At 33.1% G+C, this 27,141-nt stretch overlaps 1 protein-coding gene across 13 annotated transcripts in view; it reads right to left on the bottom strand.

The window, feature by feature from the left end:
- The window catches only part of CDC42BPA (CDC42 binding protein kinase alpha), a 320,248-nt gene that overhangs the window by 21,974 nt on the left and 271,133 nt on the right, over positions 1-27,141 (bottom strand). For 7 of the 13 annotated variants that reach the window (XM_036865588.1, XM_036865598.1, XM_036865605.1 and 4 more), the window contains 9 exons: positions 18,208-18,291; positions 12,578-12,683; positions 10,006-10,142; positions 9,176-9,315; positions 7,813-7,894; positions 5,436-5,652; positions 4,492-4,554; positions 2,989-3,582; positions 1,185-1,282 (listed from right to left, as the gene is read on the bottom strand). In XM_036865588.1, coding sequence (XP_036721483.1) covers positions 1,185-1,282; positions 2,989-3,582; positions 4,492-4,554; positions 5,436-5,652; positions 7,813-7,894; positions 9,176-9,315; positions 10,006-10,142; positions 12,578-12,683; positions 18,208-18,291 — 1,521 coding nt within the window. Of the gene's footprint in view, positions 1-1,184; positions 1,283-2,988; positions 3,583-4,491; positions 4,555-5,435; positions 5,653-7,812; positions 7,895-9,175; positions 9,316-10,005; positions 10,143-12,577; positions 12,684-18,207; positions 18,292-22,180; positions 22,286-27,141 lie in introns of all 13 variants that reach the window. The other 6 variants (XM_036865565.1, XM_036865615.1, XM_036865574.1 and 3 more) reach the window with 1 other exon arrangement.

Here is a 27,141-nt window from a genome sequence, read left to right as displayed (position 1 = left end):
CACCTGAAGACATATATGACTTCTACAGCAACGTTCATAATAGCAGAAAGCTGGGAAATAATTCACATGTCTGCTAATCAGACAAATAAATTGTGATCTATTCACCCAACAGAATATTTTACAGTAGTGAAAAGCAATGAAGTATATATATGTGTGTGTACATATATATATATATAGTACATGTAACATGGATGAATCTTAGAAACAGTAAATACATGAAGATAGCAAGGCAGAAGATGATATACATCATAAAATTTTATTATCTCAAACACAAGCAAAACTGAACAATATATTGTTTAGAAATATTTAAATATACAAAAAATTTTGTATTTTAAGAAAAGCAAGGGAATGATAAACACAATAATCAGGATAAGGGAAAAATACACAAGTAGATTCAGTAAAATTGGTAATGTTCTGGCTCTTAAGTTAGGAGGTGAGTTCATAAGTGATCAGTTTATTATTATGCTTCATAAAGATCATATATTCTTTTACATATACTTCAAAATTCACATGATAAACATAAAAGGGAAAACTAATTACTTTCTTTTACCTATTCCTCTAAACCCTGCCCTGCAACTAATGACACACGCTGCATATACTTACATGAAACTATTATTCTTCATTTTTGCAAAACAGCCATTCTATACTGGTAAAAATTCTCTTTATGTTATCATAGGGAAATGTTAAAGGAAAATATTATATTTTATTAGGAATGTGTGAAACCCTTATTTTTTAATCATGAGATGCTTATACAGAGCATTGATTCTAATTTTAATCACTTTTCTAGCCCATGAAATTTGTCCTCACAGGATTAAAATTGCATACCATTATGTGAAAAACAGTAAAATTACAAATAATATACTCCTTCAGAGCTCCTTAAACTAAAGTGGAAGATAACACTGACCTTTTAAGTTGCAGAATATATTCTAGTTGTTCATTATTATAATAATCATACGTTATATAGTGAAACAAAATGTAATAAAAATAATATGGTGCTGAGCTACCTGTAAAATTAACCAGCTTGAGTTTTCTTTTTTTTCTACTCTTAGCTAAGTCCCAGATTACCAATTATGTTATTACATGTGACAGAAAATGCTAAACTAGTGAAAAATAGCTAAATAGTCATATTAGTGTTTCACTTATAATCATTTGTTCACTTAGCCCATTTTTTAATGTTAAATTACCTTTTTGAGTGGGAGAGTCTGAATCCATTCCATGGAGTTCACATCAAAGATATCAACTGCATTTTCACTATACACTGAGAGATACGGTGCATTGTAACCTGGGAGATGGGAAGGAGAGAACAGCTGGCTGGTTACTTTTAACTGCTAAACCCAAAACATTTTGAAAGATCTATGCTAAAGAACTGTAGAGTGGAATCCCACCAAAATCCTATTGTTAGCATATAGTAGCCACATCAATACATTTTTGAAGTTAAAAAACCCATAAATCATAAATGAAGAGGTTTTAAGGCCATTATAACACAGAAGGAGCCTGTTAACACCAAGGGTATATTATTCCCTTGCCCCATACTAGTTCTATAAAGGAATTTCATGACACTTTAAATAACTGATTCCTAAAGTAGTTAAGCTCTTGACAGTGAAACAACTTACGAAGTAGAGAAATCTTCAGGTAAGAGTTATGGTCACATTTATGAAAGTATGATAAAGCATCTGGCACAGGAGATGCTCAATATATACTTACTGAAAGAATAAACATCAATAAATGGTGACACAAGCAAAGAAAGATTAAATGATTTACCTAAGCTAAGGTCATGAATTAAATTTTTGGCAGAGCTATTCATAAAAGCCAGATATTCTAATTCTTATTCCAATTCCAATTAACACTGTACAATTCACATAATACTTTGAATTATTTTCTGACTAGTATTCATTCTAAATATGATGTCATAGATAAGAGTATAAATTTCAGAAGAAACAAAACATCAAGAATAGTTAAGTCTGGGTAGGTAGAAGTATTTTTCTTTTGTTCTTTTTATCTAGATTTTCTAATTTTTCTGTAATAAGTATATATGGCTCTCCTAAACTTTCTTATATTGAACTTTTAAACTTGACTATACTCATACCCACCATTCCTCCTATCTTGTTGCAGTGGAAGAGGTTTTACTCCTCCTGTTCCAAATCCTTTCCCCTATATTCTGACTTCCATCCTTTTTGGCCTCTTGGGGATCTTACTCTATTTCCTGTATTTATCATATAGTCATCAACCTTTCCCTGGCTCCCTAGTGACTATTTCCCTTCGGCATTTAAACATGTTCAAAGTATCTTCCACTAAAAACAAAATGTGTTGGATTAGATATTCCTCCTACATGCCTCTACGGAACTCTGTACTTCTGCTATCAGAGCACTTATATTCTACTGCAACTTGTTTTGTCAGGAATCCATTCTACTGCATTCATGCTCTGTGAGGGTAAGGCTGTCGATTTTGCTCAATGTTATATCTCTTACAGTAAAATGACACATAATAAGTATTCAATAATTTATTAATATCTTAATGTTTCTTGAAAGTATCTACCTACCTAGATAAAAATGTAAAAGTGAATAACACTTTTCAAATGCTGCATTGTACCTTCACATAACTGACTAAATAATTCACTAGGTAACCACTTCTCTAGAATAAGTCCTATGAGCTATTAGTGCTCACAAGCACTATATTTGGGGGGACCATGAAGATACCTCCTTAGGGTTATTTCAAAATACAGTAATATGTGTTAAAAATCTATCTAAGTAAAATATTGCATAGGAAGATTAGCTTTAATTCTGTTCCTGTTAATGTTGACCCTGTTGGCCTAGGTCTTAACTACATCTGGTTAGTTACTTTACATAAAACATACTTGATGCTTAGGAAAGACCTCAAAGATGACTTAAAAAACAACCTGTTATTAACAGTGAATACATAAAGGAGATGAAGTAGCAGGAAAAAGAAAGAAACAGCGAGATAAGACAGCGAAAAGTGAGAGAATCTTACAACAAGAGGAAGGATTTGCTGGCCACATCAATTCCTGTTGTCTAGATCTTCGGCCCTGACAGTCAGTATATATCCCAATGCTGTTAAAACACAGCAGACATTCTTTACTGGAGATCTCAACTGCACAGATGGCATCCATTGGTTGATGTGCAATAAATGAGAGTGTATGGTCATTTGAATGGAGCATACTGTATGGACTTCCTTCTCCATTCAGGGGGTATCTTAGAAATCCAGACTGGAATCCCACACAGAGGTGTTCACTGAAGACTGCCATCCACTGGACATTATATGGGACTTGAATTTCCTTAAATTTTCTGTGACGGGTCTTGCTCTGAAATAGTTCATAACAGAGGACCTGCCTTTTCATAGCCACACACAGGCATGTAAGAGCTCCATGACGTACTTTTCCAGAAGTTATGGTTTGACACCCTTTAGTTTCTGCCAATTTATAAAAATCAGTCTCTCGCCCATCCAAAGCTGACATAGGAAAAAGTCGTACGTGACGATTTCGTCCTGAGATCACAGCAACAAGTTGATCATTTGGAATGAGTTCAATCTGATGAATCTTCTTATTGTCACCAACTCTAATAATTTCTATGCAAAGAAACAATACTAAATCAACTGCAAAATGTTTTGTTTACCTATTAATTATATCCCAATTATACTCAAAAGAATATGTCAACTTATAATAAAGACATAGATACACACACAGAAAAAATGAGAGGTCAGAAATCATATGGAGAAAGGTGAAGATAATTACACCCATTATAAGATAATTTAACCTATCTATAGTAAGGTATTAAATTTAGCACTGAGATTTCTGGCAGCCATGGCAAAGAGTTCCTATGTGATAAAGCATGCCAGATCTTTAAGAAAAACCTCTTTGCTCTCACCAAATCCTAGGGAAGTTTACCATGGGGTTACTATTTTTAAAAACTGAGTAACTCATGTTTCACTAAAGGTATTTCTTTGGGTGACAAATTAATGAAGTTTAAATGCATTGTTTTCCCATGATCTAACTTGATATAAAGACAGAACTTAGAACACTGTATTCAAGAATGCTAAGTTAAATGGGTTCCTTTTTATTTCACCCAGTACTTAATCTCTCCCTAAAAAGAAATCTGTTGTGTTAAACTGTGGGATAAAAGACCCCAACAACAAACACATTTTAATGACTGTTACCGCTTCTAGTACTGTTAGAACTATGAAAAAAATCAAGTTGCATTTTTCTTTCATGTACCATCTTTAGAAATGCAATCTGAGTTCATACAGAAGAACTGTAAATAAAATGACACAAGAAAGATAATACACATGGAAGTTTTAGAACTCAGATGGATTATAAAAATTAAAAAATTATCTTTTGACTTATAAACGTATCCAATTAGGCCTGGAAAATTTCAATTATAGAATAAATAAGAGCAAATCCTGCTCTTTTTAGAATTCAGAAACTGTAGGTTAGAATACTCTATCAATAATATTTTCTCCAAAATAATTTTCTCTTACCATCTTTGGTGACATGCACAACAAATAACCCTTCTTCATTCCCCAAAGCTATTCTTTCATGATCTATATAAGACATAAATATGAAGTATTTTTATTAGGTAGAAACTATGTAAATTCATAGAATAAAACAGATAACAAAAGAAATTTGGTACAAAAAACCAAATAAATAAAATAAGTAATTAAAAAATAGCAATAACAATTTGCACTATTAAATTTCCTTTCAGATTACTGTGGTAAATATTACCTCGTGTCTTTTTTTAATAGAACAATCAGAAAATAATTTATATCAATGCTTATAAAAGGATATAAATGTTTATTCAATAAAAGGTGAAAGAAAAAAACCCCTAGTTTGTTAGCACCCTGTGTCCAGTTCCATTTCTTGTTTGGGGAGGGAAAAATTGTGAAAGGCATTTGAACCCTACTCATCAAACTTTTCATTATTTACTAGAAAGTAACAAAAGAGTGGGCAGTGTATGTAAGAATATGGTGAAAATTGAAACCTCCAGACAGAAAAGCTGCCATTTTTGAGGGCATATTATATATGGAGCACTGTGTGTTACACATTCCATCTTATTTAAACTTCACAGTAACCTCTGCAAGGTAATTAGTACCTACATTTTACATAGGAAACTTATGCTTTATGAAACAGCTTATGTTTTAAACAACTTTTCCTAAGTCACACGAGCGGAAAATCGATTCGTTAATAGGTTAATCGTTAGCATTGTTGCTTTTTCAGAAGAAAACACATTTGAAAAGTGTATTTATTCTTGTTTACTGAAAAATAAAGTTCTAATATGGTCTCATTTATTCAATAAACATTTACTGAGCATCTGTGATATAACAAATACCATTTTAGACACCGGGATTCCTAGATGAAAACCAGTCCCTGCTGACAAGGTATATTAGTAAACAATTATAACAAGATAAATGTTATGAATTCATACCTATGATTGCAGCTGCCTGGGTCGTTTTAATGAGGGGAAGAGTGCTGTCATAAGCCTCTTTGGGAACATACACTGAGCGGTCTCTGAATTTGTTTTTCTTCAAAATCTTGTGCAATTCACTCAGCACTCCCACCCATTTACTCTTCTCATTCTCACTATCTGCTAGCATCAGGATTGAACATTTGTTATTAGACGCTGAGAGCTGGGAAGCTGTGACCTAGAACAATTTAATCAAAATTCATGATATCAGCAAACAGATACCTTTTAAGCCAGTTTTATACGGATGCTAGTTTGCTTAGCACTAGCCAACAAAATGAGCATTCATTAAGTGATACCTTTAACAGAGTTTAGCTATTCATAATCAGAAGAATAGTTTTAGCATTAGAATTCATGACAAAGGTAGTAGATACGGTTCTAAATGTTAGCGTCATTTGTATTTTCTTTGCTGCAAAGTGCCAGAATACTATCACTAAAAAATCCATTACACACAGTCATATAACAACGGCAACTGACATTTATTGAGTAATTACTGGGCACTGGGCACTGATCAAAGCACTTTGTAAGTATTAACTCATTTAACTCTATCAACATCTTTACAAGGTAGGTATTGTTATTATATTCTGATTTTATATATGAAAAAAACTGTGATGCAGAGAAATTAATTTCTCCAAGGACACACAACTAGACTGGAATCCTGTGTCCACGCTTGTAAGCACTACACTATACTGATTTTCAACTTGTTTTAAAAAAGTCAAAAATACTCAGAAGTACTTAAGATTCTCTGTTACTTCATAACAATAACTCATCTCAGGGAAGACCAGATCACTTGAGCTAGTATTTAAATGAAGGTTTATAATTATACAATGACACTATAATCAGAACAGAATTAAATTATGTATATATGGATCCTTTATTAAAAGTAATTTAAGCAGCAGTGACAATAAAATCCCACAATTAGAATCAGTTAAGATAAGTGGGCCTCTGTAGGCTCCCTTGGTACTGGTGAGAGAATAGCTGTTGGTCTAGTAACTGAATAAGTATGGTCTTTGTCTGACCTTCCCCATATACAAGATTCATAGACAAATACAAAGCATATAGGCATACCATTAAGGCAACAGTCCTTTTTATTAACCTCTATTACCTTAATTCACCAATTGGAGATGGCCCTGTATTAGACAGCCTCCAAAGATGGCTACCAACAATTCTTCTATGGAATCCCACTCTTCTTATCAAGAAATGCAGTCTATTTCCCCTTCTCTTAAGTCCGGGCTGACCTCATGACTTGCTTTGGCCAACAGAATGGAGAGGGGTTATTATGCCTGTTTTGAGCCTAGTCCTTAAAAGGCCTGGCAGCTTCCTCTGCTCTCTTGGAAGTCGGTCACGGAGAGCTCAGCCAGACTAGTGGATGATTAGAGACCACGTGGAGAGAGTTCATACAGAGAACTGAGGTGGCCCAGTGAACAGCCAAGTACCAAGGCGAACAGCCAGCACCAAGGCCCCAGATGTGAGAGTAAGGTCATTTTGGATATTCCTGCTCCAAATGAGCTGAATGCAGTCACATGAGAGACCCCAGTTGACACCAGAACTGTATACCTGAAGAACTGACCCACAGAATGGTGAAAAATAAATCACTGTTGGCTTAAGCCACTAAGTTTTGGAGTGGTTATTACAAAGCAATAGAACTGAAACATACTAACTTTTTAAATGAGATCTTAAAGAAACTTCTATTTTTTAAAAAATTGAGAAATCTCATGCTTATTCATTTTTTCATGTTGTAGTGCTTATCTGAAAATTGAATTGTGACTCAAAAATATTATCCAAGAGGAAATCTATTTTAGAAGCCATATATTCATGCTTTCTTTCTTTTTTTTTAAATTTATTTTATTTTTGGCTGTGTTGGGTCTTCATTGCTGCACGCAGGCTTTCTCTAGTTGCAGCGAGCCGGGGTTATGCTTCATTGCGGTGCACAGGCTTCTCATTGCGGTGGCTTCTCTTGTTGTGGAGCACAGGCTCTAGGCGCGCGGACTTCAGTAGTTGTGGCACATGGGCTCAGTAGTTGTGGCTCACGGGCTCTAGAGTGCAGGCTCAGTAGTTGTGGCACACAGGCTATGTTGCTACGTGGCATGTAGGATCTTCCTGGACCAGGGCTCGAACCCGTGTCCCCTGCATTGGCAGGAGGATTCTTAACTGCTGCGCCACCAGGGAAGCCCTATTCATGCTTTCTATTGGCCTTTTACTAATTAAATATTTACTTAGCACAAATTGTCTATAAGATTTGGTTCTATTCCAAATAAGTTTGTGATCTATATAGAAAGGCAAAACGTATACTCATGAAAAGCGAATAATTCAGTGATCAAATTACAGCACACATACTTACTCTAAATATACAGGGTATGTCTTTTCGACTTGCATGAATAACATCAGAAGCCAAGACTGAACTCACAGAAAATTCTTCATCCCTGAAGGAAAAGTTAAAAGTCAATGGAAACAGTACAAGTCAGTGTATGTGGGTATGTGTGTGTGGTTTTAGGCGTGTATCCAAATAACACATATGAAGCAATCCTTAAAATTTAATTGCACAAAATATCCAAATTAAATTTTTAAAATTTTTGAATTTTCTCCCTTTGTAATTGATAGTGCCAAAAGTAATTTATCAAGTGTAATTTAACAGTGCCACATTATACAAGAGTTAGAAATCATTTCTGGCTTACTCGGAGTCAAAAGGCCAGTAAGTACATATGGATTCGAACCCTGGTAGGTCTGCAGCATCTCCAGCAGACTGCACCCTCTTTCCTCTCATAATACATCTCAAGTGCCTTCAACACAGCTCATCTGACATTTTACTGTTCCTTCAACACCTAAAACAGATTTCCTCCACAATAATTTATTCCTTGTGACTTCCTTAATTTGGTTATTGGTACCATCATTCTCTTGGTCTTGAAGACTTGACATCTTAGTTTTATCTTTGATTCTTCTCCCTACCTTTCTGTAATTGGTCCCTTAGGAGGTTCTGTCAAATTTTCCTTACTGATATTCTAGTATTTCTTGCATCTGTTCCTTTATATTCCATATATGTGGGGAAGATAATGTGTTTGAAATGCTGGTATGAAATGCCAATGTGAGCCAGAGCTAGAAATTCTAGTTTTGAGCACTGGAGAAAGACCTGGACTGGAGACATATGTCCGGGAGTCGTCAACACAGAGGTGATGGCTGAAGCTATGGCAGTCAATAAGATCACTGAGGGAGAGCGTTAAGAGAGTCACAAGAAGAGGGTAAGCAGAGCACCCCAAGGGGCAGGGGAAGATTCTGAAAAATGAAACTAGAAACATTCAAGAGATATACTTACTTAAATGTTCACTGATTCATTTTATATTCCAAGAGCCTGTCCGATTTTGAGATTTTTATTTCCTTTCCTCACATTGGAATTGTACCTAAGCCTTTACTTTAGGTGATGATATGAACATTACACACATGAGACTCCAGAACCCCAGCAACCTTTAAACTGGTCTTTTGGTTTCAAACATTAGCTTCTTCTCCCTGACCCAACACACATCAACCTGTTCTATAACTACACCTTATTTCATATTTTTAATTATGTTACGATTGCAATATTAGTAAATGAGAAAATTAACATGAAATTAGATTTAAATAAAAACATGGCAATGCAATTAGAAGAAAAATCACATGCTTTTCATTCCTATGTTGCAAAGATACAAATATTTTCACCTTCGCAAACTTACCTCATGTCAATCACCTGACTGACTACAACACTGGGCTGAGAGGCTTTTCCTTCAGCAATATCGTACAGAAAGAGTTTGAAATCACAAACTACAGCCAGTGCTCTTTGCCATCCTTTCTTCACTCCAGCTGGCTTAGGGATCTTAGACATGCAAACAAACAGACAAAACAACCTAAACTGAAATGTCAGTCAGAGCCCCTTTAATTACATATGTAACTGCATGATGAAAACCTAAAGACAGTGTACACGTGTTGTAAGTCTGCCACTGTGTTTGGTAAAGTAGCAGATGGTACACATATATCATTAATAACATGAGAAAGTGTGATAACACATTCTTCAAACACTGATTGACATTATATTCTGAAAAAAACTTTAATGGTACCATTTTAATTTTCTCTAGCAATTCATTACAATAACATTCATGGATTTCTAAGTAGCATAAAAGCCAAATTTGGTAGTAGGATGAAAAGCAGCTTACACTTTAAATATTATTCAAGATTACAAGTAAGATTATGTCTTGACAATATCTCATGCTTCATAAGCATATGCCAACCCTCCAGCAAGATGAAGAGCCAAAGACCCCTTTATGGAGATTGCAACATCTGTTCATTACAATACAGGGACAGTACAGAAAATTTTGAGACATTTTGGAATTTATTCTGAGCGAAAGGTAGGTTTTTGTTTTCAGATCATTACTGTGAATGAAGTAAAACTGTTAGATGAATTTTATTCACCTAATTTTCTGTCAAGGACTGTGTTTGTAAGGTGATTTTCTTTAATTCATTAATTAGCCTTAAAAGATTAATCTAAACCCAACCTAATCATACTTACCCTGACATGCCCTTCATATGCTGTTCCTATTCCTTTCTGTGGATCTATACCCAGGGGACCTTTTGTCTGTTCAGGAGGAACTGGACAAGCAGTTGGAGCTTTGTTTACACAAGTTATGTGACATGAAAATCCACACACTTTTGGAGGGGAAAAAAGAAACAGTGTTCAATAAAAATTCGTTTTTACAAAGAGAAAATTCACTGAGCACTCATTACATGCAAAGTGCCATGTTAAATGAATGCTTACCTCTGATTTTATTTTAAACAACTTGACAGTATTTTTGTCATTTGGGGAGCTGATTCATTTGCTCACCAATAAGAATTTCAATGAGAAATAGTAAATACTTTTTTATTACTGTAATATGTAATATTACTGTTCTGTGTTAACACTAGTGATCAAAATGAGAAGCAAATAGATGGAAAAAAAATCTAACCTTGCAAATAAAACAACTGTTTTAAACTGAATTCTTAAAAGAGTAGCTTCTGGAGTTTTCTTTAACTCTTCATCTCACTGCAATTTGGTATCTGACCTGAAATCTCCCTTGCAAGAGTCACTGATGGATGTTAAATTACCTGACATCTTTTCAATATCTGGCAATTTTTACCAATCCCTCTTTTTGAAATTTAAATTGTTCAATGATTAAGAAGGTATAATTTAAATTTTAGGAGTTACTGATATTATTGTATATACTTAAATTACTACTAAGATAATAATAGTAGTTAACTTTATTGAGTGTTTTTAATTTTTTCTGTAATAATCTAAGAGAGGTAAGATTATCCCCATTTACATATGACTGGCCCTGGGTCATTGCTGGAATTCAAACCCAGGCAGTCTTGCTCAGAGCCTGCATACGTAACTACCAAGAGTATTGCCATGATACCTCTTGATACTTAAATGATGAACTTGAGATTCTAAGACAAAATGATAAATAAAAATAAACTCTCTTCCACTGAGACTTGGTTGGTTGAGAATTAAAGGTTACAATATTTAAAACAAACAAGCTTGTTGGGAGGGGTTACAGACTAAGAATATCTATTTAGACAATTCCTACTCTCAGGGGGATCCTGGAGAATATCTGGGAAGGAATAAAAGAGGAACTGAAGGGATACCATCATGGGAACACATACACGTGGGAAAATGGATTGTATATCACAAATGGATACAAAACCAGCAGAGAGGCAAGAGGGACTAGTACTGACTGTCAAAAACGATTCATCTTCTGTAAGACAACTCATTCACTTCTAAGTAGAGTGTCTAAGAAGTTACAATTTGCTTTAATAAGCAAAAATCTCTCTTCCAACGGGCAATGGAAACAATAAGATAATTGTCCTATACTGGATCTAATTTCAACCAAGAAGAATTAAAATGACAGGAATCTTTAGAGGTTATAACCACATTATACAACACTTATGAAAGCCTGAGCATAGTCCAATGTGTCCCCACAGCTTTATAGGGTAGGCTGGTAGGCTGCAAAGAGTCAGTCTGAAGAAAAGGCCCAATTTCATGGCAGGAGACCCTTAGAAGGGAAGAGAATTGGGAAGATCTCAAAAATTCCTACTATGGAACTGCAAATGATTCTGGTTCATAAAAAATGACAAGAGACCTAAAGCCAAGTAGCTGCCAGGATTCTTTCTGATAAACAGATTAAAAAATCACATTTATAAGTACTGGCTAAGTTTCACAATGAGACAAGGCAAATTCTCTCCGTTGGGTTCAGACACACCTCCCTAGTCAATGACAGAGGCTATTCCTTCTCAGATTACTTTGTTATCTTTACCTTTATCCTCCCCTTAACTATGTTTCCCAAGGCTCTGTCCTCATACTTGTTCTCTTTTTACTCTACATGTGTTTCCTGGAAAACATCATTCATATTCATCACTTCACACATTCATAACTCTCAAATCTCTACTTTTAAAGCCTGCCCATTTCCTTTTGCTCTAAACCCATGCATCTAAGAGACTAGTTAAGATAATGCAATCAGGATCTTCCACTTGGGTTGTGAGAACTAGCCAAACATTAGAACACTGATCCCCAGCGCCTAGAAGCACAGAGCAAGCATTCTGCGAGCATGTGATGGATGGATCAATGAATGGTAGGGAAAAACCTCTGCTACTAACACTAGGAATAAAATATCTTTTGAGGCATAGTAGCCGACATTTAATATTTGTGAAAAGATACTTCATTGTCTACTTATTAATAATAATTTCTCTAATAAATTAAACAAGAGTAAAATTAAATGAAGAGATTCAAGAATAACTTTCACATATTTTGTCATACAGGTTAATGGGTTTTGGGGACCACAAATTCTCCTGAATGATGAAACAAAGATGAATGAAACATATTTAAATATAGCTCCCCTGGAAAATGTTTCTAGGGACCATCTGTCTAGTTTCCAATATTCAACAGACTTTAGCAAGGTGTTCAGTTTATTATCCAAAGAAAAGCAAATGATTAAGTTAAATAAATAAACATTTATATACTTTTTAAAGAGAATAAAGCTATTTGATTACAATTCAGGGAGTAAATGTCAGGACTCTAAATTAGTCACATTTTCTTACCATTTAATTCTTACCTTCACAGGAACAGCCTTGTCTTATCAAGCCCACCATCAAGGAGGTACACTGATGACATTTGGTAGGAGTAGTAAAAGATTTGACAAAAAACTGATGAGTCTTGCGCTGCAAAACAAATTGATAAAAACATACACATTGTTGATTTAAAGGATTTCCATAATATGAATCTCTGTGAACCACACCAGCTGCTAGAATGTTTTCTAATTAGGTGTAGAATGAATTCTTTTCATTTCTCACCACATCTTTCTATAATTAATGCTCTTTAAATATTTTTATTAGGCAATATTGAGCTGGATTATGCTAAAAATAATATAAGAAGTTAAATGATAATCAATTGCTCTTGAATGCCATTTGAAAAGTTATAAAATAAACTAGCATTTTTTTGCTCATGAATTTTGAATTCAGGATTTTTGTAAATTCTTTGGCAATGCATTAGGTGAAATTTTGCGTATTTATACCTATACAAATAAAGAAATTTAATATGCTTTTATACCTTCTTACGAAGAACAAACATTAATTTAAAATTCTTGTATTTGATTTTCTGGGACCACGAACAAGTAACATGCTTAACAAATATGTTTCCTCCCTTGGAAGCAGGCAGTATTACACTTGAGCAGATATAAATACACATATATTATTCCAGAGACAGACTGAAAACCCAGCAGTTAAAGTTCTTCTCTAAGTCTTTGCTGATCTGTATGGTGGTACGCCAATGTAGATTTCAGCTCTCTAGAACACTTCTTTCCTCTCCAAATGAACTCTTAGCATGTTTTAATAATAAATGAATTGGAGCCACTGTTCTATCACTCTGCTGTGTGAACTTAGGAACAAATTACTTAACTCCTCTGTGTCTCACTTTCTTTATTCTATAAAATAGAATCAGTAATAATATCTACTTCATGGGGTGGTTAAATGAGCATTAATATAAACAAAGCCTTTTGAACAGTGCTGGCACAGAGTAAGCATTCAAAACATATTTACATATGTATGTTATAAATATAAACATATTTATAAAACATATTCTGAAAACAAATTTGGCTAATTATTTCTTTTTTATATGTGTGATTGATTTAAGCTAGTAAAAACTTTATCTTGTATTCTGGTAACGTGTGAATACTGATGGAAAACAGTTTTAAAGTAGTATTATTTCAGTTGAAGTTTACCATATTAACAAAAAACTAAAGAGAATATTCAAAGCTTTAAAATTTAAGTTAAAAATAAATTTTGCTTTTCTCAACTGGGATATACTTACATATAACAAAAGAAATTAAAAAAAAAATCAAGCGTAGAAAAGTACATCATCTTTTTATATTAGGGTCCTGGAATGGAATGAGATTCTCAAATTTAGAGCAGTCATGAGCTCTGGTCCAACCTCAAACCTTTCTATTCTAGAAGTTCCTCAGGACCTTTGGTCAGTTTCAGAGCTGCACTGGGCTGACTTTATTCTAAGTAGGGTACAGACTATCTTTCTACTGGCTCTATAATTGCTGTACGTGGACTGAGCAACAACCAAGGTGCAGACATTGTGCCAGTAATTCTCAATCATCTCATTTAATGGAGACAATGCCTCTGGGAAGACAGGTATTATTTCTTTATATAGATGAAGAAACTGAAACTCAGAGAGATTAAATAAATTAGTCATGAATAGACAGTTATTGGTAGAGTTAAAATTCAAGCCTGGATCTGATTCTGCCATCTTTCAGAGTTTGATAACTTAAAAATATGTAACTGAAAAATATGATCCAAAAAAAAACCCAAAACACCAGACTGCATAAGACACAGTTAGGTCAAGACTAGAGGCCTCCATGCCTGTGATAAAAATACCTGATTTGTTAACATCACATAAAATTTCGCTCAACATTTCTCCTGTATACTAATTTTTACTCTTAGTTTTTTTAACTTTCAGGAACTATGAGAGTAAATTTTCTAGTGCTAACTTTTTCAATTGTTCAAAATACATTAATGCAATAATGCAAAATTTGTTACTGATTGGTTCTAAAGGCTTCTATTACAATGAAAGAATTAGTCAATGGCTCGAGGTAAGTGTTCTTTTTTTCTTCTTCTAAAAGATAAGAAGACATGTCTGAAATGACAGTAATAAAATAACCATGCCCATGACAAATTTAATAGTATTACATCACAATATCTAAAAATTGCTTACAAAACATATTTATTATATACTTTTTCCCCAGAGATCTGCTCAGGATGTCATAATTTTAACTAAGTATGCAATAGTAGGAAAGATGAACAATGTTTTACCAAAGCATTGATTTTAAATGACCAACTGGCAGGTGCTGGTTAAATTCTAGGAGGTGGGCGTGATCTTCACTACTGAAGATTAATGGTCCATGTTTTACTAATCCCAACTAAGAACAGTATAATATATAACATAAACAACATGATTCTGAGAGCATCAAACTTTAGGCAACACACAATAGGCTTTTGGTTTTATTTCTTTCTGGTGCGGGGTGGGGGAAGATGAATAGTAACAAAAAGATAGGTAAATTCAGCCCTAGGATCTAGACCACTTGGCTTCTGGATCTTTCTAAGATCCCCCTTCTTGTCTCCTGGTCAATACCTGATTTCTAATACTTCCACAAAAGGTAGTTGGAGGAGGAGAAAAAAATGTCTAGTAAAAGAGGCATTAAACCTAAAGCATGAACTCAAATTAATTTTAGATTATGTGATAATTTGGAGTAAAATGAGAATTAACTATAACCTCGAAATTTAAAGAAGTTGATAGAAGGAAGGGTTCTTTTCTATTCCAATTTTGTCAGTGTTGCAGACTTCAAGCTACTCAGTGGAGAAGGTAAAATACTTTTAATAAAAGATGTGAGAACAAAGTAGAACCAACCCTTTTTGAAAACTTACAAATTAGTAGTTGTACATAATTAGGATTCTACACTATAAATGACAAGTAAAGGAGTCTTTATCTCAAGCAAACCTTTATTAAAAGTTTTTTTTAAACAACCTTTTTCCCTTTTAAACACTTTTACTTTGAGATAATTATAGATTCAATCCTTCATCTTTTAAAAAACATGAAGTAAATTTTATTTTATTTTTTGGGGAGGAACAATAGGTGTACAAAATTGAGTTAATATTCAGTCCATGAAATATTATCACCAGAGCTTCGTGGAGGCCCCTCTAATTTTGTTTGACCTTATTTATTTATTTATTTATTTATTTATTTATTTATTTATTTATTTATTAAACTGGACCCCTATCTTAAACCACTCATAAAAATCAACTCAAAAGTAAGGATGGAGTAAGGATTGAACATGGACCTGAGTCCATAAAACTCCTAGAAAAGAGCATAAGGAATAAGATCCTTGACATTGGTCTTGTATTTGGCCTTATTTTATTTTTAATTCATCCTTGATGATCTACTCCCCATCCTTCCCCATGAAATCTGTCACCCAATCTAATGTGATCTACACAGGTCCTTGGATATGTACACAGCCTTATGAATTAGATATTTTTGAGTGTTGCTAATTTATATAAATGTGATTTTGTTACACATCAACCATATTTTACCTATCTTTCTTCTATTTCCAACTCCCTGTTACCATATGCAGCAGTAAGCATCTCTGTCATGTTGCCTAATGGATCTGCATAAAAATTTTTCTGAAGGAATGAGATTGTTGGGTTATGTGGTATATGTCTACTCTAGTAGCCAGGTTGTTCTCCAGAATGGTTGTGCCTGTTTAAAATTCCACTAGCTGTGTGTGAAGCTGCGTGTTTCTTCACATCCTTGATGCTACCTTACTTATTTTTTGACAATCTGGTGAGTATAAAGTAGTATTAATTTTAAAATTATTAAATTATTTTAATTTTTAATTTCACCAATTATAAATAAGGTTGGACATTTCTTCACATGCTTGCTGACCATCAGGATTTCCTTTTATGGGAATTACTTATATTATTTGCCAGATTTTCAACTGGATTTCTAATCTTTTTCACATGCAGTTACAGGAGTTTCTTATATACTGTGTTCTAGAAATGAATCCCTTACTGGTGTTAAACACTGCAAATATCCTCTACTAGTCTGTCATCACTTATTAACCACCTATTAACAATGTTTTCAATGTACAAAGATCTTTAATTTTAATGTAGTAAAGTCCATCAATATTTTCACCTTATGATTGTGATTTGAGATCTTATTTTCATTACCTAGTCACAAAGCAATTCTACATTTTCTCCTATGTATGTATGTTTAATTTTTAAAATCAAATTAATACATGTATATAGTTTTAAGAGTAAACAGTATCACAATCCTTATAACAAAAACAGAAGTACCCCTTTGCCCCAAGTCGTCCTTCCTAGGGGCAATTTCCTTTAACCCTGTTAGCTATTTACTTCTATCAGCAGAACGAATTTTAGGGTTCAGAGTTCTTTTTTTTCAACACTTTGAACATACTTCTTGTCTTCTTGCATCTCGTTGCTGTTGAGAAGACCAATATCAATTTGACTTTTGTTTAGACAATCTGCTTTCTCTTTGAAAGTTTTTAGAATTTTCTCTTGATCTATGATATCCTTAAATTTTGCTATAATGTGTCCAAGTGTGAATGTTTTCTTACCTACTCTTTTTAGCACATAATAATGTATTTCAGTATGAGGATTTCCATCTTTATTTCTGGGAAATATTAGGTCATTATTTCTTTAAGTATTTCCATCTCTCTATTTTTTCTTTTCTTTTGAAAGTCCTACTATATAGATAGACACTATTTCTGTCTTATAGCTTAACTTTCATATTTTCCACCTCATCTTCCATCTCACAACTTGTTTTTCTGCTACATCCAGTTTGCTCATTCTGCTATTAAAGCCAGTTACTTGAGTTCTTTATTTTAGCAGTTATATTTTCATGTCAAGCACCTGGAAATTAGTTTTCTTTATAAGTACCTTATCCTGACCCATGTTGCCAACTTACTTCCTTTCTTACCTCTTTGAACATATTTATTATGCTTATTTTAAATTCATGCTCTGTCTAGCCTCAAAATTTTATCTAGCATAGATTATTCAGTTTGTTGCTTTCTTTTATACCAGTTATACTTTGGTATATTTTATTAGTTTTTCAGATCCATCAATCTGTCTCTCATTCTGGGGTTTACCCGAAGTTTACGTTCGGTGGATGGAGAGTTCCAATTTCTAGAATTCCTTTGTAGGAGTTTGAGATAAGCAACTAAATCTTCATGTTCTACCATATACAATACTTTGGACATGGTCATGTTGAATGGAATGAAAAAAAAATGACCTGAATTTTTCTCTAAACATTTCTCTTTCTAAGTGGTTTATTAAGCTCAATTTTAGATTCTTCCACAAGTGGCCTCAACTTAATGCCTTCCTTACAGTACATACTCCAAGCACTACTCCTTGCTGTAACAGACTTCAAAACACTGAATTTAAGAAGATGGAAGTAAAACAAAACAAACTTTGCATGTTTATCCTACCTTTCTTAGTGGTGATTATTTCCATTCATACAGAATTTATTCTCTTTCCCAGCTTTTATGTTTATAACTTTGAGGAATCTAATAGTAAAAATCATGGCACATAAAAAAGCAGAAGAAATCCATTCTCTTTCTTTCTTTTTTTTTTTTTCACAACATACAATGCTTATAACTAGATTGAATACCTTAGGTGGAAAGCCAGTTGAACCAGGGCATCCCTTTTTCCTTAAGGTTGGTGTGTGAACTGGAAGTGGAGTATAGTCTACAGTCTGAATCCAGGGGAAAAGAGGAAATAAATGTCATAAAACACTCCATATATATCAAACATCACTAAAAATAAAAGTAAATACAGCCAAACAAAACAGCAATAAGGAAAAATTATCTCAATGAAGCTAAAATTCTTAGTGTTGATAATTTAAATTTCTGCCTGCAATATCTACAAATAAAATATTTGTTCAATTTATAAAAATTATTTCAGTCTGGAAATTTAAAAATAAATAACTTGTAAAAGAGAACCTGCAGAAGAACACAAGAAAGTCATAGCATGTAGCCTACATAAAAATGAGGATATTAATTTTCAAGTTCAACTGAAAATGCCATATTAATTGTATAAAGCATCTGAAAGTTTTTAAGCAAGATTTATAATCAAAATATTTAGAAGATTCTTTTAACTCCTTTGACTTCTATATACAGAATGCATATTACATATATGGAATACAATTCTGTGGATTTGTGTGTATGTGTGTAGAGAGAAAGAGCGAGAGAGCGCATGCGAGATATAGAGATTGATTGATTGATGGATTGATTGATTAGTGGGATTTTTGTGAAGAAAATAATTTCTAAGAAGGGAGTTAGATTATTTAATATTACTGGAATTCAGAACTGACAGAAACTTAATTACTTGCCATATCTTTATTTTATGGCATATTACTGTAAGATATTTCTTTGAATGAAAGGAACCAGTGATTTTACTGGATGTTATTGTGGAAAAAAAGAGACATCACTTATTAGCAAAGTGTAAAAAAAATACACGAAGAATGACTTCCTTTTAGGATGCTAAGCAAGCAAGCAAGCAAGAGGAAAAAGCTAGCTTTGTGTAAAGTTACAGAATATTCTAAAATATTAAGAGAAAAATGGATGGTCCCTCTTTGCCTTTGTTACTATATAACCTCCAAAAGCCAAATATTTGATACACATGATAGCCTTAAAATGGAATTTAGATGGGCTTCTCAGAGTTTTCAACTTAACTGTGAGTTTAGTTCTAATTTAAATTTAATTTACTTTTAAATAGCTTGAAAAAAGTATTAAACCCAATTTATAATTTAACATTAAAAAAATAAATATGAAATAAAAGAGATGAATACAAAACCTTTATGAAAGTTAATAAAGAACAATTCATAGGAAACAAAATTGTCACTAGAATTTACATAGAAAGTCCAAGAGAAGTTTTTAGAATTAAAAGGGGTGAAGTAGGGGTGCTGAATCCAAGATCATCACAATTCATAAAGACCAGCAATGCCTAATTTAGAAAACATATTTTAAAGAGATCCCATTCACCATAGCAATAAAAATTTAAGGTTCCTAGGAACAAATCTAACAAGCAATTTGGTGTACATTCGGGAAGAAAATAATGAAACTTTATTGAAGGATATAAAAAAATATCTAAATAATGTTCATAGACGGAAAGGCCCAATATCACAAAGAGATCAGTTCTCCTCAGATAATCTATAAATTCAAATCCAATCAAAAGCTTTACATGGAACCTACAAGCGGAACCTAAAAATCATATGTAAAAACTAAAGGGTCAAGAAGTAAAGGAAGAAGAACAAGGTATGTGGGAGTGGCTGATCATACCAGGTATCAGGAATTATTTGAAGGCTACAATAATTAAGACAATGTGATGTTGGCACAGGAATAGACAAAAAGAACAATGAAAGAGAATAGAGAATCCCAGACAAAAAGAACAATGAAAGAGAATAGAGAATCCCCAAACAGACCCATTTATATAAAGCAGAGATAGATTTACACATCAATGGGGGAAATATAGGAGAGTTGGTGGTTCATACAAGAAAAACATTAGATTAGAACTCCATTTCTCATAATACATAACAACAAATTTTAGTTTGATTAAAGTCCTAAACATGTAAAAGCAAAATTTAAAAACTTTTCGAAGAAAATATGGAAGAAAATCTTTATAACTGCTGCATAGAGAAGAACTGTTTTAGAAAGACATAAAAAGCAGAAGTCATAAAAGACTGACAAATATGACTACTTTAAAATAAAAACTGTTGCAAGACAAAAAGATACGACAAATAAAATTTTAAAATAAGCCACAGACTGGAAGAAAATATTTGCAATGCATATAGCCAGCTAGGAATTAGTATCCAGAATATATAAAGAACAATTACAAAACAAGTGGAAAAATAATTCAATAGAACAACAGACAAAAAGACATGAACAGGCAAATCATCGATGGTCAATAAACATATAAAAAGATGTTGAATAACACTTGAGATCAGAGAAATGCAAATTAAAACAAAAATGCCACTCTATACCCATCAAATAGACAAAAGTTAATGTCTGACAGTACCAAGGGTTGGAAGGATGTGGGGAAATAGGGAATTCACTCACACACACACTGCTGGTGGGAGTGAAAACGGGTCCAACCACTGTAGAAAATAATTTGACAAGATCTAGTTAAAGCTGAAAATGCATATTCCACACAACCCAATAATTCCACTTCTAGGTATATATGCTAAACAAACTCTGCACATTTGCAAAAGCAGATAGCTATTAGGATGTTCACTTCAGCAACGACTGTAATAACAAAAAACTGGAAACAACCTAAATATCCAACAACAGGAGAATGGATAAATAGTTGTGGTATATTCATACAATGAAATATTATGCAACAGTTATAATGAATGAACTAAGTAGACATGTATCTGTATAAGATGCAGATAACCTTTGTGTAAAATTTAAATATACAACAAACACTATTATGTATTGTTTATGGATACAAATGAAATAAACATGTAAAAGTAAGGAAGAAAGGGAGTATGTCAATTTCAGGGTATTTAGATATGTCTGGGAAGGGAGAGGGGGAATGGTATAGGGAAGGTTATTTCAACTGTCTGGAATATTTTCTTTCTTTTTAATACAAATTTTGGGGCAAAATGTTCACATATGTTAAATCTGTGGATGGTGGTTATGTGGGTGTTTATAATATTATTTTCTGTATGCTTTAAATATTTTAACATTAAAATAAAAATGCATACACTCAAAATATTAAAACAATGAAAATCTAAAATCAGAGGGTATCATCAACTTAACCAAGTAGTCTATCACAGGGTTGGAAAAAACCAAGTCAGAATCTGACTACAACTCAAACTTCACTTCAGACAGCTTTCAAAATGGGACTATCTGCTTCTATTGGAAAACTAGACACAGCTCTGTCTGATGACCAAATGGGAAACAAGGGAGCCATGTCAGAATTGTAAAGCTTGAGTAAATAACCAGAACTGCATCTGAGGCAGGATAGCATTAACTGAGGAATAATACATCTTTCTGACTTGTTGAGAAAGTTGATCAGTTGGCTGTTTAAAACCATTTACTTACATAAGGTGCAAACACAACACTGTTTTTGCACTATTAAAAGGCATGATTTAAATATTAAAAGGTTGGATGCCTATTGCTGATTAACAGTTAGAATAAACTATTCAGTTGCCAGCAGTGGCAATTTTAAGCTCTACTTATGAAGTAACAGTTATGTCATATCTTATTAGATTGACTAGAAGAATTAAAATATGAGAATGGCACCTGACACTGCCATGTGTCCACAGAGTTTTTATCTGATAATTCCAAAATTCACACAACTCTGTCCTCTGTTCTATATAGCTCTCTACTTAAGATAAAGACTACTTTAAAATTAAATAAAATTTCTGTCTATTTTGGGTTGAATTTGGGGGGACCATTTTTTACTTCAGTTTTATAATCCTATCTATATTATCAGTCAAATGTAATGGTCTTCAATATACTGTGACTTATTACACAATACATTTGATTAAAAGAAGAGAGTCAGATTTCACTTGTTTTTGCAAGTCCCTCTTTCCTGACACAAGTGAAAAGTTGGGGAGCAAGACTGCTCCAGTGAGGCACCTTAACTGGCTCAGCTTCACTAGATGTGGAAGGAGATGTGGACCTTGACTGGATGTAAAACTTGACGTTCGGATTCCGTACATATGTGTTCTCAACGGGATCAGTCTAGGAAAATAAGTCAGGAAAAACAAAAACCCAAGAAATCACTTTTAAACAGTGTGCAGCTCTTAGTAAATTTCTGTAAGGCATGATCACGATAACATTCTTGAGAAAGGAGAATAACAAACTTTAGTTTGAATATTCACATTAGGGATGTGTCATTATACACAAGCATAACCACTAGCTTTAAACAAAGGTCAAGATAACAATAGTTAACAAAATGCTCCAATCTTCACCACTGATCTCTTACTTTGAGCTACTGTATGTTCTTTATTTGTATTCCACAAAATAAATCATACATGTGAAATAAATGCAGACTACTTAATAGAAATATGTACTGCAGATTACAAATAAGTTTGTCCTTGATAAGAATGAAATTGGGTCCTCTACAAGGCATTAGTTGAAAGTAAAAGAAACAAACCTATCAGCTTTGTCACTAAATTAAATTCTCTTTTTATTTTGCAGCAGTAGAAATAGTGGCACTTATACTCAGTCGCACCCTTCTAACCAAGTATCTTTAGAAACTGAAGATGCTTTGGGTTAAAATTTAGCATAAAAGATCCTATGGAACACACCGATCAATGATATATATTCAGTTCGGCAATTTTCAAAATTACCAGGATTGGGTTTTTTAAATGAAAGGCAATGAAGACAACTTGGGAAGGTTAGGGAATTTGTTTCAAATATGTTGTGCAGCAAGAACAATGCTTAGGTCAGCATTTATTGTAAATCAGCATTTACTGATTTACAAATCAATAAAAAGAGTAATCAGCTTAAGGATTTTAAACATGTGCTAAAAAGTGTTTAAAAATTTTTTTTCTCTATTATTATTATGGTTACTACTTTAGGGACTGGCTAGTGGGCTGGCAAATACTGGAGTAGCCCTCTGCTGGTGCCCACCTGTGGCCTCCCTTGGTGGTGGGCATGGGCAGGTATTCCGGCAAGCTGCAAGGCAGGACTTTGGTGGGACTGACTAAGATGGCCGGCAGCCAGGCCTTAAACCTTTAGCTACTGGGTTCAGGAGAAATGGGGACAGTAAGGATCTCAGTAAGGGCATCTGGGGACCTGGAGTAGCAGCTATGTACTAACAGCTAGGAGAGTATTTCAGATTTTAAAAACTGAACCATTGAACCGATGCATCCCAGCTGTATGTCAGCTCTGTGTGTGTGATGTGGATAATTTCATAAAACTAGTATGCCTTATGAGGTGGGAGAGCCAGGCCTGAATCTCATCTCTTGACTCCAAATTCAGTACTCTTTTGGTTGTACCAAGGCAACTCCACGGTAGAGATAGTCAAAGCAATTTAGTGATCATGGAGACTGACAATGAACTTTGCTCAGGAACAGGAGAGTAAAAGAAAGAAGAAAATGGGATTCCAGACAAATTTTACCTAGTTCACAATTTTACTGAGGGACAGCCATGGAGAAGGTTATCAGTTCAAATTGTTAATCTGAAATACGACCCTAGGTTGGGAATAAGGCAAAATGTCTTTTATTTTCTAAAAATCTACTTCTGGTTTCCCTAAGTTTATATTAATTGCAAGCTGAATTAAAAAGTCCATGGGGGAGTAGGTTCGATTAAAATGGAATTGATAAGCAATACAGATACATTTTACACTAATAAGAATTTTAAAACTGACTCAAATAATCAAGAGTTAATGATCTCATAAAGTTTTAAAGAAGTGTCCAAATAGAGGATTTGCTACTTGTAAAAAAATTGGATTATTTTAAGAAAATTTAACGTTCTGACCTGTCACACAAAAGCCTTTAGCCCATAGATTAATTAAAAGACATAAAATCAGAAGTTCCTGTGTGAAGGATAGTGCAGTGTTTAAAAAAGGTGATAAAGAGAATTCAGAAACAATTTGGTTCCATTTTACTTGAAGCAGATTTTAAAATAAGACAGTGATTCTCAATTTTCTGAGAGGAGCAAATTTAATATAACTAATATAGTGGCTTTGTAGCCCTGGGTCCAATTACTTTAAAAATTCTTCAAAAATGAGAAAGGCAAGACATTGCTGTTCCCAATAGTACTGGCTGAAATTTTAAAGCAGGCTTGCTCTTTGTGCCATATGGACACATACTGACAGAAGTTGAACACACTGTTTTATATACTTTCCTGTGCTGAAATTAGAATATACCACTTTAAGCCATTTTGCCAATATGTGCTCTAAAGCGGGGGTTCACGTCATGAAAATTGTCAAACCTAAAAATCAAGTTGATCATTAAAACATTTACTAGCATGTTTCATGACCCTATGAAAATGTGACATTATGGCAGTTTGATATTGGCCAAGAAAAAAAACACTATCACAGTTTAATCTGTGATTACACAAATCAGTGACTCTTAAGGAATGACTGAGGCTTTTAGCACATACCTCTTGGCCCTTCTGAAGAATTACTAGCATTATAAACCTTTTTCTCCTAAAAAATTTTAACTCATCAATAAAATGAAAGAAAACAATAGAAATGAGAGCAGATTTTAAAATGATTTTCTTAGCTGAAGGAGGTTAAAACTGGCTTTTCAGAAGTGGAAAACACTTAAATTTTAAAAATAACCCATCCTAATTATAGTACAATAGAATAATGAAAATTTCCACACTAGCTTTTTGGAGCTTTATGCTCTTAAAGTAAAAATAAATTCCAGAGATTAAACAAAATCAAGACAATTTTGTTTAACAAAATTCAAAGTAAGAAATATTGAAATAATATTTTGAGATGGCATTAACTGACCTTATTAAAGAGTTGAACTATGCCATTTACAATGATGCTGTGATTTAAAAAAACCATGCATGTATAAATGAAGTTTAAAAATTACCACTTTATTTTCCAAGTGTGTTTCTCATAAAGACAAGGACACAAAAGTTTGGTAAAGATGAATAAACTCATGGCAAAAAAGTCTTGAATATCAAACTTTAAAAAAACTTCCCAGGTCTTTTAAAAGACTCTAGTAGAAGCTAATAGCTGATTAGATTAATAGATTTTAATATTTCATTTCCTTTCTGGACTACTACCAGTGTAAACAATATCTCAAAAGAGGTTACCAGTAACAAGAAAAATACAATATCACTTACATATTCTCTTCATCAAAGTGTTAACCCCAACACGACTATGGTTTTCAAGATGTTATTAATTTTATCTATAATTACATGCTTACCAATGCGTTTATAATTAATTTGTAATTCTAGTTACTAAAAAGCAATTAATTTTACTAAACTTTCAGAATACTCAATGACTATATGCCAGGATATACAGATAGCCTAAAATTAATTTTGATAATTGGCAATGATTCAGATATAAAAATGACAGCAAAGCAACTGATTAACAGCATATTAGTTACTTTTACCTTTGAAACAAATATAATCACTAATATTATATTAAAGCCAAGGAAGTTAAAAATTCTTTGTATTATAAAAAAAATTACAGCATTAAATGTAAGCAATGACTTGAATTAATAATGCAAGAAAAGCTAATAAATATGATATACATCAATAGCAGTGATATCTTAATTCATAACTGGGTTTATGATTATAGAAAGAATAATAAAATAGGGAAAATAATAAGGAACAATAGCTAATATTAATTGGACAGTATATTTTGATATAATCCAAAGGAAGAGCTTGGAAACAAATCTTAACTGAATAGTATAAGCAATTCACTCAATATTTATAAGCTGCCATCTACTGAGAAAAATAAGAAACCTCTTCATGTAAATGTGATTTTTTTTCTGTTTTTTGATTAACTGAGTCTTTTTCTAAGTAAACATACTTTAAGGAGTTATTCCGATGAATAGGTATTAGAAACATCTACTCTAACGTCAGTTTTACTTACTGCTCTACTGCTTGGGAAAATAAAAGCAGAAAAACTGAATCTCAGTGTATTGTCCATAATGCATAACACTGTCATGTAAAAAGTCCATAATGTTTCCTGAATCTATTAGGACCTCTCTAATGAATAAACCACAAAATGTATTTTTAGAGCAGTATGGTATTATAAAATAGAAAAGTTGTTTTCCACCTTGGCTCACATCTGATTTTTAGATGACCCACTAATCAAGAATTTCTCAAATTCTGCAATATGGCCTTCTTATAAATAACAAAAGGATCAAAAACTACTTATCTTGAACATGTATCAACGGGTCTTTTCTACTCCAAAAATAATTATAGATTTGAACAAGTACAAATAGCAAAACATTCATATAAGAAACCTGGTTTTAAAATAAAAAGATACCAACACTTGATACGAATTTGATATAGATTAAAAAATAGCTTACATCTAACATGTTGTTTTGTACTGGTAAATAAAAAACTCAAAGTTAACAGAAAAAAACCAGTTTTCATCAATTTTCTTTATCCTGTAGCTGGGAGTATTTTAGAAACAAAGTGGCAGGTAATCCAATTTTTTAATATTCAGATACACTTTATAACTCAAGCTTTTAGTGATATAGTTATCTCTGTTAATTGTTCTTATGATTAAAAACAGTATTGGACATTGTCTATGTCATTTGGACAACAGTAAATATATTTTATCATTCTAAAACAAATAATAAATTACTGAAGGTTAGTTATGACTAGTAAATGTAATCTTACTAGTTACAAATAATATAACTTGTTTCTCTTTATGAAAATTTCTCCTTATTTTCAATTTATTGATTTGAATATCTACTCTGGAGAATTTACACATGTTCTAAGAAAACACAAAAGAAAGTCCAGCCACATGTTGGCTATTTACAATTTCTGCTTTAAATTCTGAAGGAATAATCTAATAGATACTCAGTGTTTCTCACTATTAATGAAAACACTATGAACCTTTCCATAACCATCTGTATTCAGACATTAATAATGACATTAATAACAAATCTTTC

This window comes from Balaenoptera musculus, chromosome 1 (genome assembly GCF_009873245.2).
Source record: "Balaenoptera musculus isolate JJ_BM4_2016_0621 chromosome 1, mBalMus1.pri.v3, whole genome shotgun sequence".
Taxonomy (NCBI): Eukaryota; Metazoa; Chordata; class Mammalia; order Artiodactyla; family Balaenopteridae; genus Balaenoptera; species Balaenoptera musculus.
This window is presented reverse-complemented; position numbering and strand designations above follow the sequence as displayed.